The sequence below is a fragment of the Arvicanthis niloticus genome, chromosome 4 (genome assembly GCF_011762505.2).
Source record: "Arvicanthis niloticus isolate mArvNil1 chromosome 4, mArvNil1.pat.X, whole genome shotgun sequence".
Lineage (NCBI taxonomy): Eukaryota > Metazoa > Chordata > Mammalia > Rodentia > Muridae > Arvicanthis > Arvicanthis niloticus.
Window position 1 is genome coordinate 14,400,740 of NC_047661.1, and position 20,943 is coordinate 14,421,682.

A 20,943-nucleotide genomic window follows, 5' to 3' on the forward strand; every position below is an offset into this window, starting at 1 on the left:
ACCATCTATCAAGAAAATTCCCTACAGACTTGCATACAGGGAACATGATGGAGATGTTTATCTCTATCTAGTCTCTTCTCTATATAGTATGTGAAGCTGGCAGGATAAATCGGGTGAAATCATGACATTTATGTTATATGTGCACTTTACCACGTGAGGGATGCACATTCACTTGACCCTCACATCCAACATGATGCTCTAACTTATTCAACTGTCTTCTCATTAGTGGATTTTGGAGTGAGTGCTCAGCTTGACCGAACAGTGGGCAGGAGGAACACGTTCATCGGGACCCCCTACTGGATGGCACCAGAAGTCATTGCCTGTGATGAGAACCCAGATGCCACGTATGATTTCAAGGTATGAGATGGTTGTGCTGTGAAGCCATGTCCGGCTCCTTGTCCTCAATTTTTCAGGGGATGATCCTCACAGGCATCTGTGATGTGACTTAAGTGACATGGAAAGAGACCAGAAAAAATAGTATCTAAATCTAAGATTGGAAGATACTCAAGTAATAACTTTTTCAATGAATTAACCCATCATGTTTGTTCTTCTATTTACAAAATGATATTGAAATTATTTTCTATGCTTTTGAATTTATTCTTCTTAATTTTGAGAAATAGAGCAGGTTTATGTTGTTGGTTATAGTTTAGTTTTGGTAACATTTATAGTCTTATTTTTATTCTTTTCATATAATAAGTCTTCTGATTCATTTTTAATGATATATAAAAAATATCCCAACTACAAGGGCTGGACCTAGCCCCCCCAACACACACATTTGTAGATGTGCAACCTGGTCTTCATGTGAGTCCCCTAACAATTGGGGTGGGAGCTGTCTCTGACTCTGTTGCCTGCCATTGGATCCCCTTCCCCTAACTGGACTACCTGATTGGGCCTTAATGGAAGAGAATGTGCTTAGTCCTGCTGGGACTAGATGTCCCAGGGTGAGATGGTACCCAAGGGGGGGACTTCCCCTTCTTCTCAGAGAAGGGGAAGGGGTAATGGGGAGAGGGATTTGTAAGAGCAGGACTGGGAGGAGAGGAAGGAGTAGGGAGTTGTGATTGGGATGTAAAATGAATAAAAAAAATAAATTATCAAAAGAAAAAATATTCCAATTGTTCATATTAAAGGAGTTTCAGGTAGTACTTTTATATATGCACAATATTTAAATCAGGATAAATGTATTCATTTGTTTAAACATAATCTTTTAAGGGGAAATTTTTAGAGGGCCTGAAGAGATAGCTCAGTTGGTAAAGTGCCTGCTTCTGAAGCAGAAGGCCTCCAGAAGCCACACAAAAGGCAGCCATGGTGGTACAGGCTTGTAGTCCCAGCTTCTAGGAGGAGCCTGGGCCTTTCTAGACAGTCAGCGTAGCAATTTCTAACCAATGACTGACCCTGTCTCAAAATTCAAGTCTCCTGAGAAATAATAGCCAAGACTGGCATCTGTCCTCCACATGCAGGTACAGACACGCATACACCTGGACACACATGCTCAGTCACAAACGTTTGGGAATCATGCCTTCTAGCTTTCTCAGATGGGCTGCCCGCTATTGTAATTTTTCCATGGCTACTGTGTAATAGCACCAAGGAACTCCTTGCTTCTATCAAACAAGGACACAGCACATACTGATCAACTTCTGTATTCCACTCCCAACCTAATATTCTCAAGGCTTCTTATGCTATACCAAAACATGAATATTGGGGGCATCTTTTGTAGATAAATGGCAGCAAGCTCCTCATTTCTACAGAGCTCACAGTAGGTACTTTGAAGTTTCTTCTCAGTCTGAGGGATGAAGTGGTTTGTGCCTTGGCTTTCCTCTGGTGTGACTTGACATTTCACAGAATTCTGATGGATTCCTTGTCCCATTCAGTAAGCTTCTCCCGGCCACCCTCTTTCATTTATTCCAACACAGTAACATGAGCCACAGCTACAAAGCCCCTCAAGAGCTGCAGCAACTGGTGACATTGCTCCTGCATAAATCCCTGGCTTGAGAAAGTGAAACTGTGGACAGAGAGAGCTAGAGAAAACTGCAGAGTTCTCAGGATAGGCACTAGGCAGAGAGACACCCTGTGGGCAAAATGCAATATTACCTGGGTTTGCTTTGTTAGTTCAAGGACTTTCTTTCAAAATCTTACAAAGGGGGAAACTGAGGCCAGTTCTTCACAGGTGCATACCCAGTTAGTGATATTCTCTGAACTTCAACTTGAACATGGGTCTCCCAACTCTGCTTAGATGTCCATAGTCACTTGGAACACCCTGCAAAGAGGGTATAGTGTGGATTTGTGCGCCCTGTATTATATAGTTTGGTTATTATTTGATTTGTCTGATTTGCCTTTTAAAATGACTATGTTAAAAAAAATTAAGGTAAGTCAGCACCATGAGGACCTCTCTAGGAAAAGAATCTGTGAGGTTCTTCTTTACTTCAGCCTGGTCTTGTGTGGTATTTGCCTGGCTTCTATATAAATCTCATGTTTCTCATCCAAATAGTACATTTGAGGAATTACTTTTCCCCATTTGGTTACTGTTGAAAGCAGGGGAGAGCCATGCAAACACTGCAGTCTTTAGGACCCAGTGTCTTGGGGCACTGATGAAATCATCCACCTCTTTAGAGAAATGTAAGCTTCACGGTCTTGAAAACATAATAATCACCCTTCTTCCCTCAAAGTTAGTCCCTCTAATGACCTGACGGCAATCTGTCTGAGAGCAGCTGCCTCATTAAAAATTAATCCCCTGCCAAAATAAATGTCATTTATTTAAACTGCTAATGATCGGCACATTTGAATAATTCCATTTGCAAATCCGCGAGAGGAGGCACTACAAAATCTATATCCCAGACGAGATATGCATATTTTAGCTGGCTGTAAGCAACTCTTCAAACTGTGGTCATATTTAACACGTGTTAACCAGTTTATATCTGTGCCATAGATAATTTGAACCACTTCAAAATACACCAGGAAGGAGCTGGAGGGATGGTTCAGAGGTTAAGAGCACTTGTTGCTCTTGGAAGACCCAAGGGTTCACATGGTGGACCTCAACCATCTTTACCTCCATTTCAGAGGACCCAGTGTCCTCTTCTGACCTCCAAGGACACCAGGCACACACATGGTGCACAGAAACAACCTGCAGAAAATAGCCATACATATAAATAAGTAAATCTAAATTTTAAAATGAGATAAATTATACCAGGAAGAACCAGAGTGTCCAAATTTTCAACCGACTTAATCTTTTAAGTATCATGGTGGATTGTATTTGTGTGCAGTTCTGAAGCATAGTCAAGACCTCTGTGGCTGACTTGCTTTTAGGAGAGTAACTAGAATAGCTTTTCTTTTTGGCCAATCCAAAGCTTGGAATTGAGTTCAAATCTTGGACTTCTTTTCTCAGACTACTGTAAGAAATATTGTTTAGAGATGATGTGATACCAATACGTAATAATATTTAAAAAAACAGAATTTTTTAAAAGGATCCTCACAGAGAAAACAGATTCAACAATGTCAGTTATTTAGACTGTAGTATGAACTTCTTTATAATGATAGCTATGCACATAAGTAGTTCACAAGGAAGAAAACTCCATGCCTAGGCTGTGAATTTCACTGTTGGCCTGTCAAGGGGAAAAGAAGCTTGTCTGAAGAGTAGATGAAAAAGATAAAGCAGAAAGGAATACTGGGAAATCATAGAGGATTTATTTTGACCACTTAGAATTTTTACTCAAAATCAGAGAAGACAGAGATCTTTATAACCTCCCCATTACTGTATCTTACCCTGTACCCAGGAATGTAGTCCCTCACCAGGGGACTACTTGACACCAAGTTGACTTTGGAACAATCTAATCAATCACTCTGTGTGTGTACTTCTTGAATTCCCACTCGTGTGTGTGTGTGTGTGTGTGTGTGTGTGTGTGTGTGTGTGATAGCTGAGCTTGCTCTGGATAAACCATTTCCTAGTAGAGCATTCACCAGAAACCTATAAGGCTCCAGGATTTGGTCTGTGAGGGGTGGGGAGATAGTCCATTTGAGCCACAGGAATCCCAGGCTCAGCAATGACTTCAACATGTTGAACGTTGAACTCTCACATAGAATAAATGTGTCCTTCCAGCATTTTCAGGTGGTGTTAATTGAATAGTCAATACTCTGAACACCACTGCATTCTTTCTGTAAGCTTCACCATGAATGTGCTGGCTTTAAAATGAAGATGAAGACCATAGTTTGGTTTCATTATATGATTTATCATTTATTATTATTGATTGACTGTTATTTGGTTTAGTTTTTGAGATGCTTTTAAAGACTGGTAGAAGTTCCTATGTTTCCAAATTCCCCTTTTAAAGATTTCTTTCTAATTGTGTGTGTGTGTGTGTGTGTGTGTGTGTGTGTGTGTGTGTGTGTGATTGCAGATGCTTTTGGAAGCCACAGGAGGGTGTCAGATCTTTCTGAGCTAGAGTTGCAGGTGGTTGTGAGCCATGCAATGGGGGTGCTCAGAACTGAACTTAGGTGTTCTATAGAACAGTGCCTACTCTTAATGGCTAAGCCATCAGTCATTCAGTTCAGAAGTTTCTTTTGAAAGTCAAAGTAACTGAATATTCTAAGGACATCTATGGAAAGGAGTTTGAAGAGACGGAGTTTTCATTTTAGTCTGGTTTCATGTGGGATCTGCTGGGTGCTGGGGAAAACTCACTGAATGCTTAGGAGAAGAGCCTGCATTGAATTTGCTTGGTGTGCTGGCTTCCCTGAGGGCCCTTCCTTTCTCATTTTTCAGAAATTCTGTCAAAACACTTCAAGCAAAAGGAAAGGTTTCATTTCCCTGATAAGTATGCAGGGCAATAATGAAAGCTTTCCCATTCAATAATAAGCATTCGAGATTTGAAATTAATAAAACTGTTCAAAATTCCTAGGCTGTTTAAACTGGTATTTTTAAAACTTACTGTGGGTTGTATTTCAGTAGGATGGAATCTGACAGGTAGTTTATAGTCCTAAGTAATCACCTCGACAGATACCCACTAAAGAAAGTTCTCTGTGGCTAAGCCCACATCCATTGGAATTGGTTGAATAAAAACAGAATTCTCTATCCAGTGAAATAATGTGCACCACTTGAGAAATGAGTCGTTAGAGTAGCATGTGTGTTTGGTACCCAAATGTAAGTACCAAAGCATCTTCCTTTTAATATAGTCTTTTTCCCACTCAACTGATGTAGAAACACACACACACACACACACACACACATATATATACATATACATACACATATGCATAACCACACATACATATATACATACACACACGTACATATATACATACACACACACACATATGCATAACACACACACAAACACACACACAAACACACACTTGCACATGCATGTACACAGTGGGGTAGTCGTCAATCTGCAACTATCCTGGAACTCATAAGAGTGCTTGGCTTCCTAGCACTTGAATGATGAATTCTTAGATCTTATTTCTTCTGTCCTGTTTAATGTTTTTGCATCAATAGAATTTACTCATATAGTTAAGCTAGTGAGGAAATAGAAGTAAGTCCAAGAAAATGCCTCATCCCCACACCCCATGCCTAGAGGGTTCCTGCCCGGGAGTCTGACCTTTGCTATAGCATGCTGTGCCTCTCACCTCTACTGTATCAAGAGACTGGTCTCACAGAAGTGGCAGCTCCTCTGCAGGTACAGGTGCTTCTCCTGCTTGCCAAGAAACTGCTCAGCTTCTTCAGTATCCCAGACACAGACTTTATTCAGGCAGGGTGCAAATGTTCCTTTGAACAAGGGGGTCAACTGGAAATCAGGTGAGCACTGTGTAGTGGGAGACTCACTGGAAGGCAGGTGTCATTGAGAACACATTGTATCGGTTGGCCATGCAGTGTGGAAATCTCATTTGTGGACATGCCCTGGTTCCTGTGTCCCTGGTTTCTGGTTCCTGTGAGCTTCATACATACGTCCTCCCAAATTCTCTTAGACAGAAGCCAACAATGCAGACAGCAGGTAGTGCCACCAGGTGGGGTTGTCTTGGCTGTCTCAGCTGCTCTACTTCCTTCAGGCACAACACTGACCCCATGGAGTATAAGTCTTCCCAATTTCCTCTATGGCAGATATCAGGTGTAGGTGACAGGAATGGGAGGGGGTCTCTTTCCTTTGTTTTCTCTGTGGAATGGGGGTTATTGATGGCTGCCTCAGCCTGGACATCCTCACTGACTCTCTCTGGCTCCACCTAGCATGTAAGTATCTGAAACAAGAGTGAGGATGATTGATACTTTGAAGTCAGACAAGATGACTATAAAACAGACCATGCCTTGCAGTACCTCCAGGGAGCTATTGAACTTCTCTGGGCCTGTGCAAAACGTAAATGATCAATTATCTATCACAATGTTGTAATTCCATAAAGTGGGTTAATATTTGTAAAGCTATCACACAGTGTCTGACATATGCTAAGAGATGGAATAGGGCAGCTTTATGTTCACACACAGCAAGAAAGCCTAATTTTTGATGGCTTTTTTTTTGACCTAAGTAAACAAGCAGTTTCACATAACCCAGCTCTCAGTGGATGTTATCCATCTCTCATTGTCTCCTGTTGAACTAGAACTTGCTTCTCTGATGCTCTTACCACTAGTCAAAGTAGATCTCTGTAAGGACCATAAACATGTATATGACTTTTTTATTGAGATGATTTAAAAACAATAGACAAACCACATGTGCATGTCCAAATGGAAGACTATTTTCATGGCTGGGAAGCATGGTAGACCCCTTCATGTGGTGTATACTCATTATCAAGCTAGTGTCTGTCTGTCTAGACCACCAAGCTGTGCCTGCCTTGAGATACTTGAGCCATCCCATTTCTGTTCACACGTCTGACATCTGACCACACTCTGCTAGTAGCGGCCCACAGTGAGAGACTACAAAAATGCAGGGAGACAGGCAATGTCCTGTCTGCTTCCTCTCAGCTTCCTGACTCTGCTAGGCCTGCTTAAACCTCTGGGCTATGAGGCTTATTGCCGTCTTACTAGCCCAGGTATGCTGACTAATCTGCTAGTTGATAATAACGGACCCCGAGAGTCCTTCTGTACCTTATTTGTTAAATGTCTGCTATGTGCATGGTGTCATGTTAGGCACTTAGAGCATATCAACCTACTGAATTCTTAGATCAACCCTGCACGCCAGTCTCCTGGCTAGTTCGTCATCTAGAGTGGCAGTTTTAGTGATGCCTCTCTTCCGCCATGATGGGCAGCCCAGTGCAGAAAGAATGTCTTTTTGTTTTGTGCGAGATACTGTGTGCCAGATGTCCTCAGGCCCCAGCTGGAAGCTGTACCTTGTGCCTGCCTTCTGAGAGGCACTAGAATTTGTCTGTGTTCTGTTCATAATGTGCACAGGGATGCGTTGTTAATCATGCTGCCGGCCAGGCAGCCTAGCACTGACTGCTGAAATAATGAATTGCCCAGCTCCAGCCAGGATGAGTCACGCCATGGCCAGGAGGAAACTTCAGGCCTTCCTCACCCTCTTACTGCTCCTCCCTCCTCCCTGCTCCTCCCTGCTCCTCCCTGCTCCTCCCTCCTCCCTGCTCATCTCCTGTCATCATTTTGCCAGTGGAAACAGGAGCACTTTCTCCATTAAGTTCTGAAGTGTCTTTGGGATTCAATAATGTATCTAAAGGTTAAACAGGCCTGTCAGGGACATTTACAGCTTCCAACAGGCAGTTAGGCAGAGCTTACAAGCAGCCTTCGGCTTATATGACCAAGAATTTAAGAACACAAATATTTCCTCTTGGAAAATGGTATAACTCTAGTCTAAGATGATCCTGACAATAGTGTGAAACAAAGACTTCAGGAAGCAATAGTCATGTGACTGGCCTGGTCATGTGACTACACAAGGATGCACAGCTAATTTGGATGGTGTGATGGAGCCTTTGGTTTTAACTGCTAGTCTTTGTTTTTAAAGAAGGCTGACCAACAGCGGTATCTCTTCTTTACTCACCACTCATGCTTCCTGTGGTACGGTTCTAGGAGTTTCCCTGTTGCCAAACTCTACCTTTTCATGGTTTTCTTCTACTACGGCTGTGAATGTACACACACACACACACACACACACACACACACACATGTCTACACATATACACATACATATTTATACATATGTATATCTGCATACACGCACACAAACATACACATACATACATATACATACACATTTACCTATGACAGTTTTCAAGTATCTTTGGCTGGAATCACCCTTACCTCATCATTGGAAATCTAGAATCATGCAGTCCAGAGCTGATGTGAGGAGCATGGGTATCTTCAGAAGCTCTGCCTCCCACCTTTCTTCCTCAGCATTGTTCATCAGTAGTTGGCATGCTGCCCCCGGGTTGCAAGATGGGTGTTGTAGCTCCAGGTGCCATGATTTTATTCAAGGCATTAAGAAGTGGAAAGGAGTTTGTAAGACAGCAGCTGTGTTAGCTCCCTATTTTGGGAAAAGCACACACGCCCGGTGCTGTTTGTGTGTGTCTCATTGGCTGTAGATCTGGTCACAAATCTAACTCACTGCTAGACTGCCAGGAAAGCAGCTATGGGGTACTCTGAAATGGGGGAGCAGTGTGAGTGAGGTTAGAGGTGCCTTCAGGTTAACCGACAAATGGTGTCTGCCACAACTGCATGAAGGGAAACCATGACAACCAAACTGGCAGGCCAAGGAAGCCTCACCCAGCCGTGAGAGCGGAGAAAATCCATATGCTTGAGCCCTGCTGTGCACCAGATTTTGTGCTAGGCAGTGTTCCTGAAAACATGCACGCCACCGGCACCTCCTGTGCCATTGAAAAAGCTAAGCTGGGCAGCATTCTGCAACTGACTAAATTAGAAACCTGGAACTGAATCCGACTCTCTCTGCTTTGAAAGCCTGTTCTCTCTACCAACCTACATTTCCTCTGGGAAGCTCAGGCTGGCTTTGTAGCTTAGGAATGGGAACCTTGGGACATCCCAGCACCTTTGTTTTCCCAACACCTCAGTCACTCGTGGACAAAGGAAGAATCAGGAACAGTTATTTATGGGTTACTAACTTAGAGATGAGTACTCAAGACCTAGCATGGTAATAACAATTAAAGGAGAAATGGCCGAGGCATCGGGAGAGCCAGCTCCATTTAATACATGGAGATTAGCTCCTCTGTAATCTGGGGCATGGAGATCTGTGAAGACAGCAGACACCTTGAACTATTTGCTTCTTTTTTTTTTTTTTTGAACCAGTACTGTTCAGTCAACAAAACGAAGATCTATGACACAAGGCCTTATCTTGTCCCCTCTGTATCCCGCCCTCTCTCTCCTCGCTATCTCTTTCTGCCCCCTCCTATCCCAGGCTTGTACATGTTGAGATAAAGGGTGTAATGACGAAACACAGCATGCTGTTAATAGAGAGCAGAGAGCGTGGTGAGTGGAATCACTGGTGTGAGGGGGCTAGCGTGAGGGAAAAGCTATCGGTTGGCACAACTGAAGGAAAGAACTGGGATCCAGACTTCTTGGAGGGGAAGAGTCAGGAAGGGCCAACTTGGACATCCCTGGGGATCTGGCCTCTTTGTCACCTCTCCCTCCATGTAGGGAAGTTTAAACAGAAGCTCAGAGACAGAAGTGTGGTTGACTGCACAGAGCATTTTTTTCCCTATCTAAAGCCTGACTGGAGCCCTCTCAGCTTGGAGCCATCATTTCCTTTCAAATGTGTGAACTGTCACACCAGCTCAAAGCTCCCTGGGCCTGAAGGCCACATCAGTCCACCCCTGCCCTGTCAGCTCTCAGCTGAGAGCCTGACTCCTTCATGCTGCATAAACGCTCTGTCCTGAGCTATGGGGAAACTGCCAGAGGAACTATCAAGTCCTGAGGACAGTGGAGTATTATCAAGTCATTCAGGGACCTTTGATGATGACCCTCAGCTTCCAGGCTCTTCTCCCTATTTGGTGCCTGGCCACTCCCACACAGGAAGTGACTGGATGTTCTCAGCATGTTCCCAAGCAACTACCTTTCCCTGCCAATCTGTAAAGCCAGACACTAGAGATCTGCATTCCCATCTTTGTCGGGTTGCACTCCTGAGCCAATAGTAAAAGGTGAGCCTGGAGCTCACTAAGCAAGGCCAGGAGACACAAGGACCAGTCATGTGCTTGGAGGTACATCTACTAGTGTGGATGTGTGCTATGGAACTTTGGAAGAAATCCAGAAAGAGAGCACAGAGAGGAGGAGAGTTGAGTCCTCGCACTGTTGTGACTTGGCATGTAAGCACAGTGTCTTACTCCATTGCTATGAGCTCTAAAGTGATTGCATTCCATTGTAAAGCCCGGGTGCCCTGAATATCCCTTTGTATATTGTAAGAAACTCTGGCTCAAATACTTAACAGGCTTGGCTGTCAATTCACAGTCTACTGAGAAATTCAGTTCTAGCAATGACTCAGCATGTATACCATGGCTCCCTTCCAATTACACACCTTTTGACCACCACCCCCTACCCCCCCACTTCTTGTGTCCTTGATGTTTGTTTGTTTGGGAAGATCAAGGAAATTTCATTTTGATATATCTATAATGTGAGTGTGATTACAGGGAGGATCGTGAATAATGGGCACGAAATTCCCAAGATGCTGAGAGTGTGGTGGCTGCTGGTGCCAGAGTGCAGGTCAGTGAGCCAGGCACACATTAGGTCTTCTTACCCATCCACTGAGAGGCCGGAACAGTGAACAACCTTCTGAGCTCGTCTCGCTGGTTTCCTTCTTGTCTTGGTAACTCCAGGCACGCTGTACTTACAGATCACCTCACCTGGACAGAGTGTGAGGAAACATGCCTGTTATTACACATGGAGATTCTTTCCTGTGAAGTGGGAAGCACTGGGCTGGAAAACTCAGATTAGAGCCTGGAAGTCAATCCAAACCTAGGAAAGCAGGTTAGGACTCAAAGATCTGCTTTCATGGCAGTTTATAAACAAATTGGGGAACACGTGGTTGCCCACGCTAAAATGTCCATGTGCACCCATCCTCACCCTGTCACAGTAAAGGACATGTTGCTGTGACATAAAAGCTTGTACCCAAGACCCAGACACTAAGGTATGCAACCATTTCCTAGAGAATAGCTCAACCTGGACCCACCCCAAATGCCTACCAGCAAGTAAGATCAACCTCCAGTACATCACTCAGTGTACTACTATAAAGGCAAGAGGGCACGAAGTGCCAAGATATGATACAAGAAGGAGGGCCTTCCGATAACTCTATGATAAGTTACGAGAACCAGACACAAGAGGTACCTACTGTTACATTCCTTTCCTATAAAACTTGGAAGATGAAATCAATCTGCAGTGACAGGTAACAAGGGGATAAGTCACCTAGACAGTAGAACGAGGGATAAGAAAGAAAGGGGGAAACTTCGTAGGGGTCTTCTGGAAGTGTGATGTTTGCTGCTGTAATGGTGGGGTCGCAGGAGTTGACCTAGCTCATCAAACGGTATACTTCATACACGTGCCATTTACTACGTAAACTATAGCTCAATAAAAGCATTGAAAGAAAAAAAACGGCATGTAAGACAGAAAAATAGAAAGGGGGACTGTTTGGACTATGGAAGGGGAAGAAGGGGATGAATGAGAGCCAGGAGAGAGGTCCATGCTAGGCAGATGTTCTGACAGCAGCATGAAACCCACTACTTTACAGGTGTTTAAAAAAAAAAAAAAAGATTGAAAACAGCAGAATTTCACATGGTTTGACTGACATAAATGTCAGTAATAGAGTAACTTTTATAAACCTTCTATTTCTTTTCATACATTTATTGGAAACATACCGTATGCCAGACAGGCACCAGAAAAATGTGGGTGAGAAGTGAGCATGACTCCTCTGGCTTTGCAGCCGGATGGAGAAATAGGTTTGTAAAGACAACGGATTGACTTCCCCACAGGCTGTTCTGAAGTAATTACCAGGCTTAACCAAATTGTCGTCCGTGATTGAATTTATGTGTGTATCTGTGCTTTCTTGTTTTGCAGAGTGACTTGTGGTCTTTGGGAATCACCGCCATTGAGATGGCAGAAGGTGCCCCCCGTAAGTTCCTTCCTCTGGGGGAAAATTTGCTGCTGGTTGGTTCTGCAGGTCCTGTGGGCTCCTTGCCAGGGCTGCGGTTGGCCTACTTCTGCTACTCTGAGCCTGGCATGGGTCTGATGTGGCATATTTAGAAAGCAGAGACAATTTAAATCAACCAGGAATCTGTTCATTGCAGATCAGTGTGCAGATCTGTGTTTTGCTAGGAAAGGAGAGAGTGTACACTGGGGGAAGCTTTTTGTCTTACCCACTTACTGTGTGGCTCATTCTGGAGGTACTGTGCCTCACACAGATGCACCACAGGCAAGGTCAGCTCCCTCGTATAAAACTCCAAAGCTGAATTCCCAGGTACAGCTTTCACAAATCCCTCAAGTCGGGAGACTGCCCCTCTTCTGAAAATATAAGTGTTTAGAGCTTTAGATATCGGTACCCTTATTGGAGCTGTGTCCCAGACGCTGGCAACCCGTGAAAGCTTCCCAAGTTCTGTGTTAGCATTGAAAAACACCTCGGGGAGCTGCTGTGGTAGCCTGGGAAACTTTGACTGGACCTCTCAGACACCCTTGACTGAGCCTTCCTTTCCCCATCTTGCCAACCACAATAAAGACAGCAAGGCACACCCTTTCCTGACAGACAGGATTCACTTTGCAGGCAGTTGTGATTCGAGCACCCAGGCTGACTGTGCCTCAGATTACAGGACCATTGTGGCTAAGATTGCATAGCATAGTGATGTCGTGTACCTTTCTTTCCCCCTCCCCCACCCCGCCCGGCAATGTTTGCACCTCCCTTTACACAGGAAATGGCCCCAGTTATGTCCTTGCTTGTGCTTCCCACACAGTCACACCTGCTCAGCTGATTCTCCTAGGACCAGGACTGAAAAGGCCCTTCACCCTTATGACCATTAGTTCTGAGACTCAGGACTCTTCCTATAGACCCGTCACTGCTGTCACAAGGATTTAAATTCCTTGAATCCATCTGCAGCATGATTGACTGGGAGTGTTTGTTGACAGAATTTTCTTTGTTCACAATGACATTTGTGACTCAGAATATTCGGATACCACAGTCTTAAAACTGTGTTATCATCCCGAGTGGCAGACAAGACTAAAAATAAACTCTACCCACAGAATCTTCTGGCATTGAGGCAACATATATTCTCAATCTTGGTACAGAAGAAAAGGAGGTGGGGGGTGGAACCTGTATCCTCACTGTTAGAAAGTAAACTAATAAGATATGTTGATTGAAATAAGAATATAGAGTGTGTCCATGATAAAAGATTACATCATGTCTATAAGCTGACTTCATTCTCCCATCATCCTGGGGCCAGAGGATTTAAAAACAAAGCACGTCTTGCATCCTGAAAAGGTACCAGGGACATTTGGAAACAGAATGGTGTTCTGGCATGGGACTGAAGAGCCTAAAAATTTGCATACTTAGCAGTGTCTTTGTGAGCCTCCAGTGGGGAAGACACTGACTTTGGAAGTTCAGATACCACTTACATTGTGCCTTAGGCTTTTGTTAAAAAGAAAAATTACGTTAGCCACACCAATCACAGCTGTCATGTGATGGTGTTTATTTTGAATGACAGATGGCTAGTTGTTGATCCTTTGACTTGTTTTCCTTATGAAGTAAAGGTGTGCCCCTGAGGAATGTCAATGTGTGTTTTATGAGACCCATCTAATTAGACATCAGCTCTTTAATTGTCTGCCAGTTAGCTTTGAGATGCTGATCCCTTGCTCCCAAGAGCCTTATGGACATGTGCATACTTTGTGTACAGCCAAGATGGTAGTATGGGAGACCTCTGAATCTGGTGTTTGTTTTCGGTCTCCCACAGCCCTCTGTGACATGCATCCCATGAGAGCCCTCTTCCTCATCCCACGGAACCCCGCACCTCGCCTCAAGTCTAAGAAGTGGTAAGTTTGCCCCTCAGTGCTTTTCAGATCTGAGGGCGAAGCTTTCTGTGGTCTCTCTTTTTACTTGTCTTTCATTTTTGTTTGTATGTGTGAACATGTGTCTGCAGGTGCACATGCGTGTGCTTGTATGTAGATGCCTTAGGTTGCCTTCCGTTATCTTTTTATGGTTGCTTTTCCACCTTTTATAGACAAAGGGTTTTATTATACCTGAACCCCAGTTATCCTCCTGTCTCAATCTCCACAGGATTACAGGCACATGCTAGCACACCTAGCTTTCTATATAAGTGCTAGCGCTCTAAACTCAGGTCCTCCTGCTTGAATGACAAGCACTGTAATAATGGAGCCGTCCACCCAGCCTCTCTGAGATCTTCTTTTGAATTACCTCTGATCCCTAGGTCCTTCTGGCTAGATATTTGTAAAAATGCATGCCACAGCTTGGTAGGTGACATTCTGTATGCCACCATTCATCTTGGACTTGCAGCTTTGTTACCTGCTGTCTGTACCACAGCTTGTTAACCCTATCCTCAAGGCAAGGAGCTATTAGCCAAAATGGAGCCCGAGTAACGGCACAAAAATGATGTGATTTATGACTGCAGGGGTGTGCTCGCCTGGCTGCACGGCACATTTCTTCAGAAAAGGTGATGATTTAGAGTCAGCCCATTCTATTCCTCAAGACAGCAGTTCCCTGCGCACCCACACAGACCTGCTAATGGTCCGTGGGATGTTTCTGGCATGGGCAATGGTGCTTCTTTGTGGCTTTTTTCAGTCCCTTTCTTTTTGTGACAGAGCATGCTGGCTTTCTATTTGGGGACAGCAGTATAACCTTTGTTCTTAATAAGCTTATCCTGACAAAAAGGTGACTTGTTCTAAAGAGAGCCACTATATCTACTCCCTGCGAGTGGGGTTAGATAGGGATGCAGACTGTGAGCCACCAGGTGAGGCTTGGAAATGGAGTCCTCCGGATATGCCAAGTGTCTCCCGTCACTCCGGTGTGTACTTATATTGTGGTATTTATACCTTGTTATTCTGTTATAAAAATCCAATGCTTCCTCCCTCCCCTGCTGCAGAAGTGGCATGGCCGCCTAATACATTCTTACATCTCTGGGTCCTTTGGCATTGGAGTCAGTCCCTACAAGCCTGTGACCTCCTGTGATTTTTTTTTTTTTCAATAGGCACAAGCCCTGGGTAGTTCAACTAAAAGGGAACAAGTTGTTTGTCCCTTTTCCAATGACTTAAGGCTCAGGCCCTTGACTGGCATCCTCCTGTTTCCCACCCACAGACACCACCTACCACATAGAGCAAACTTAATTAGTACCAATCAGCTGGTAATGACATGGCAATCCTGGCTCAACAGAGGAAAGGCACACACAGAGAGGAAGGAAACAGAAAAGCCACAAGCAATGACAGTCTCTAAGTTGCCAGACCTACAAGGGGAGCGTGAGTTGCTATTGGTAACCTGGAGGCAAAGCCTTCCCTGCTCTGCTTCCTCTCAGAGGGTCACTGTGGTAAGAGAAAGGCATGTTCTCTCCCCAGCAACAGCCTTTCATTGGGCACCATATAGCATGTGGTGACAGAGCACAGGAGGGCTCCTCCTCACTCTCCTGAGATCTCTCTCTCTCCTTTCCTCCCTGGATCCGACTCCCGGAGAGAGGAGCCAGCTCCGTTCCTTCCCCTGGAAGCAACATTGACTCTGCAAAGGCTGCTGCCTGCCAGATTTCTCCTTGTAATGTGCCAAGCTTCTGGGGGTGGGGGGTACTGTCTACCACGGGCCTCACTTCCCGTCCCCTCCTCTCCCTCATTGCTCCAGGGAGGTATTTTAAGCTTTTCCACAGAGGAACAAGCTGGCCATCCACAGGCATGTGCCGTCTCATGGGCTACATTGATCACTTTATCATTCCTGTGACAAATACCTGACAAGATCAGGTTCAGAGAGGATGATTTCCTTTAGCTCACAATTAAAGAAGGGATACAGCCCATCATGGCAGAGGAACTAAGGAGGGGTCACACTATGCACACAATCAAGAACAGAGAGAGAGGGGAATGCTGACATTCAGCTGATTTCATACGCCTTCCTTTTTATCCAGAGACTCCAAGCCCTGCATGATGCTGTGTGCATGGGAGTTAGACCTTCTCGCCTCAGTAAAACCTGTTACCTGGTCATTCGCTTCCTAGCATACTCCCAGGTGTGTCTCTTAGGTAATTCTAAACCCACTCTACCTGGAAATGAAGATTAGCCATCACATGTCCACTCCTTGTCAACTTGACCCTCAAAAAACACCACTTTAAACTATAAAGCTCCACCTCTGAGCCTCAAAGGCACGTGATCATCTCATGATGCAAAGTGCTTTTACTTCCTCTACATGAATCACCTAAATCTTAACAGTTTGATACTCAGTTGCTTAGAAGCTTTGTGATACTCAAGGTATCTCTTAACTGTAAAACCTGTAAAATTAAAACCCAGCTCACATATTTTCAATACGCAATAGCACAAAATAAACATTCTCCTTCCGAGAGGGATACGGAGACTGCAAGGCCTGAGCTTAGCAGGGGAAACACAAAATCCTGAGGTTTTGCGCCAAGCATCTAAGGCTCCTGTTGGTGTCATCTGGTCTCTGCCAGGTGTGCCTCTCCTTCTCTGCCCACAGCACACGTGGCCTCTCTTAGAATGGCTCCACTCCATGCCTGCAACATTCCTCAGTGGGCATCCCATAGTCCTGACATAATCTAATATACTGAGTTCTCCTTTGCAAATGAGGCTTCACTTCACAGCACTATGCAATGGCTTTCAGGGCTCCTTGAAGAGAATCTCACTGCTGCACATTGCCTTACCTCTTGCTATACGTCCTCAGGGCCCGCAGTGAGCTGGGTCCTTCCACATAGATCTTAATCAAGGAATGCCCCCACAGACTTTTGCCTAAAAGCCAGTCTCATAAAGGCATTTTCTCAGTGACAGACAGGTTTCCCTATATGACCCTGGATTATGTCAAGTTAACAAAAAATCTAGCCAGTACACACCCTATCCCTAACACTGACTGTTTTTTAGAGCTCCGTGCCTGCTGTCGGGCACCTTACTTTTGAGATAGACAAAGGTAGGACTGTAGGGCTGTAGGGGTGTGTGTTTGTGTGTGTGTGTGTGTGTGTGTGTGTGTGTGTGTGTGTGTGTGTGTGTTACAAATAAAATAATGATATAAAGTAGGTGTCACAAATTACTTGAGATACACTGAATTGTCTAGTTTGCACTGTGACTCTACACTTCATCAAAATCCAAACCCAAACTGGAACATGAGTTTTTAAAATTAGCCTTTTCTGATCAGCTTCCCCAAATGCATCTACAGCAGTTCCCTTAAAAATGCTGTGCAGTCGCCTGCTATATAACAGAATTTGGATTAGCAATGGACTCCATGTATGACAGTGATGCCATAAGACTGGACCACCTGGTGCCTCTGCAGCCATCGCAGCTTGAGTAGATAGGTTCTGTGATATTCTCACAATGATCAAGTCATCATTCAAACCCTGCCACTGAACAGTACTCAGTGGTCCCCATTTTATTCAAGAAAGGTATAGGGGATCAATATGTGGCTTCCATGTCACAATCCATAGGAGTTTTCTCTTCTTTGAATCCAGTGATGGTTAGAGAATGTTCAGTTGTCCCCATAGTCAGGTCAGCACTAATTTCAAGAGGCATTTTTAAGGAATTAACTTGTTTAATTGATACAGCAGTGTTTTAATGTATGTACTCTGGACATCTATATTTGCAGTCAGGGAAATGGGCACAAAAAAGAAGTCATTTACCCAGAACCACACAAGTGATGAAGCCCAAGGCAGAGAAAGTGGGTAGCTGTGAGAACTAACAGAGATTTTCAAAATCATATCCTGTATGGATATGATGTCTACCGAAAGCATCCATCCCTCCTGATCACAATGTCCAATGTAACTGACTTCAGCATGTAACCAAGGTGACTCTGTCGCCCCTCAGTCTGTGGGCATCAAACATGGGTTATAATGATAACCTTCCTGGAAGTTGTTATGTTTTTGTATTCTAAGAGACAAAGCTAAGTTATCAGCCGTACCATAAATTTACTTTGAACCCACTGAAATACTGAGAAAACAGGGGTTCAACTTCTGTGAAATACTTTTGCTTGTAATTAATTGTGCAATTAAACATATTGATTCCTTGGTCACAGCAACTTAGAAACTAAGTGAACACTTCTTTAAAGACATGGGAATTCTGGTTTTGGGTCATTTTTGATGGAGATGGGGTACCGCTATGTAGTCCAGGTTGTCCCCAAATTCACTATATAGCCTATAGCTTCAAACTCATGGTGATCCTCCTGCCTCAACCTTCCAAGTTGCCAAGATTACAGGAATGTGCCAACACACTAGGCTTGAGGATGTGTTTGAAGTGAGCAATGTTTTCTCTTCAAATGATGCCTATAAAAAAGATATAGACACATCACAAGCTCTGTACCTTATCTCTGTCCTTTGGACAGAGGTCCTTCCCTCCAGCAGAGCTCTGAGAGGAAAGCTTTCATAGCTGGTTCTTTTAATGCAGCACTACTGGAGCACTGGTCTGCCTGAACAGCTGGAGGGTTTTCTGGCTTTTTTTTTTTCCTTTTGGTTGTTTTGTTTTTCATGTCAGTGTTTGAAAAACGAATGCACAGTCTATTGAGGTCTGGATCTCATTTTTCAAACTGGATGTGATTGCTTTTATTTATCACCCTCTAATTAATAGTGATGCACTTTACAATAATAAAACAAGCACTTCCTCCTAGCCGCCAGTGAGCGAGAGAATGCCTGCCTGTTTCATTCCTTGTGAATATTTTATAGCTCTGTCTTAAGTTGGTCTTGTTTTCATGGTTTTGATCCTGATTTTCCTGCCCAGAGCAGCCCATGGAGTTTGCCAGATTTGCCGCTGTCTTATGACAGGTTTGAGGTTCCTGTCATGTGGTTTCCAGTTCATTCCTTAGATGAGTCTCTCTTTTTTCACTATTTTATTTTTATTTGATTGATATGGGAAAGAAAATCAAACTACTCCTTTCAATCAATCTCTCTCTCTCTCTCTCTCTCTCTCTCTCCCTCTCTCTCTCTCTCTCTCGTGTGTGTGTGTGTGTGTGTGTGTGTGTGTGTGTGTGTGTGTGTACGCGCACTTGTGCATATGTGCCCTGTATGTGGGCACAGACACATGCACATTTGTGCACACTTATGTGGAAGCCTAAATTCAATGTTGGGTGACTGCATCTCTCACTCTTTGCCTCATGTTTTGAGATTGTTGTCTCTTACTGAGCCTGAAACTTACAGATAGGCTACATACACTAGCTGGTCAGTTAGCTATGAGGATCTGCCTGTCCTGTCTTCCATTCCAACCACAGAGATTCTAAAGGCACACTGACATGATACCTATATGCATGCATGCTAGAGGTTCAAATTCAAGTCCCCATGCTTTCCCAGCAGGTACTTTATCCACTGAGCCAGATCTCCCTTTCTGTTCCTTACAAGCCCAGGTAGTTATGGAAATTGAATACAGGCAGACCACAGCTATTGCCAGGCACTTCCATGTGTGCATCTATCCATCCATTCAGCAAACACATAGAACAGGTAGTGTGCTCATGACATGAGCAGGACTTGGGCTTTTCCTGACATGACACCGCGGAACACTTCCAGGAAGGAAGGCACAGAGCTCGGGCTGCAGGAAGTCACAAGCAGGTGCATTGCTCTGTCGTCATTATTTATAGTCTATGACATAGCCAACCCTAATTCATCTGGGGGAGGGGCAGTAGGTAAGGATGCTGCATTGATTTTAGATCTATGCAAGACACTTTAGAAGCTCATACATAGTTTAAAAATAAAGGAAAAAATTTTATTACTTGAAAAGCATGAAATAAGATAAGAAATTGCTTTGGTGTGGGCAGAAGCAAAAAAATAGCTTATATGTATTCTGTGTGTGTATGTGCATGTGTGCATGCATGTGTGCATGCACGTGTGTGTGTATGCATGTATCTGTCTCTCTCTCTTGTATTATTTTATATACATATACAATGTACATTAAACATTTATTCTCTGTGTGTGTCTGTGTTTGTGTGTCTGTTTCTCTCTCTCTCTCTCTGTGTGTGTGTGTGTGTGTGTGTGTGTGTGTGTGTGTGTGTGTGCGCAGGCAAGCACATGTTACAGTGCATACGTAGAGGTCAAGGGACAACTTTCAGGCGTTGCTTCTCTCCTTTCATCTTGTTGATGCAGTGTCTCTCTTGATGCTTCTGCCTTGCTATCTACTCCAAGATGGCTGGTCCCTGAGCTTCCAGGAGACTTCCCTTAAGTCTTACTCCAGGGGACTAGAATAACAGATGCTCACTCTCCGAACAGGCTTCTGATTTGGGTCTGGGGTTGAACCTGGGTTGTCAGATTTGTACATGAGTGACCTTACCTGCTGAGTATTCTCCCCACCCCTCTCTTGGATGCTGGAAGACATGCCACCCATGGTATTGGATGTGAAGAAGATACTTCTCGAGCCTGAAATATGTACATTTCTGGGAAATCTTCCTGTTAGGGAACTTGAGAAAGCCTTCCTTTTGGGGGAAGGGGTGAATCCATAGTGCAGCCACAAGAGGGCCACAGAGAGCAAAAAGTGGCTCCCTTCTGAGTAGGCAAGGTGCTTAGTTGTCTGGGGTTCCACTGAGATCTTGGGGGAGAATCACTGAGCTGTCCATGGACGGCCTTGGAAAGGCACACTGGGAAGTTAATTACTTCTGAATCTGGATAACTCCTTGTAACTTTCAGCAAGAACACACATGCTATATCAATAAATCCAGGCTAAAGTCCACACTGCTGCTGCATTGTGGCATTGTAGCCTTGCCTGCTCTGGCTGCTGGGGTATTTGCCTCCAGGGCTTCCCAGCTTCCAGACCTCTTCAGCATAGAGTTTATCTAGAAGGAAATTGGGTCTTTGGGGACGGGGATTAATTATGGATATGAACTAGAATGCCACAGTTAAACGTCCAAGTCCTTAGGCTGGTGACCAAA

General features: G+C 44.2%; 1 protein-coding gene across 4 annotated transcripts in view; it reads left to right on the forward strand.

Annotated features, from left to right (window-relative positions):
* Tnik (TRAF2 and NCK interacting kinase) overlaps positions 1-20,943 on the forward strand; it is a 399,376-nt gene that overhangs the window by 274,635 nt on the left and 103,798 nt on the right. For all 4 annotated transcript variants that reach the window (XM_034499583.2, XM_034499581.2, XM_034499582.2 and 1 more), the window contains exons 7-9: positions 227-357; positions 11,972-12,026; positions 13,852-13,930. In XM_034499583.2, the coding sequence (XP_034355474.1) occupies positions 227-357; positions 11,972-12,026; positions 13,852-13,930 (265 nt within the window). The remainder of the gene's footprint in view (positions 1-226; positions 358-11,971; positions 12,027-13,851; positions 13,931-20,943) is intronic.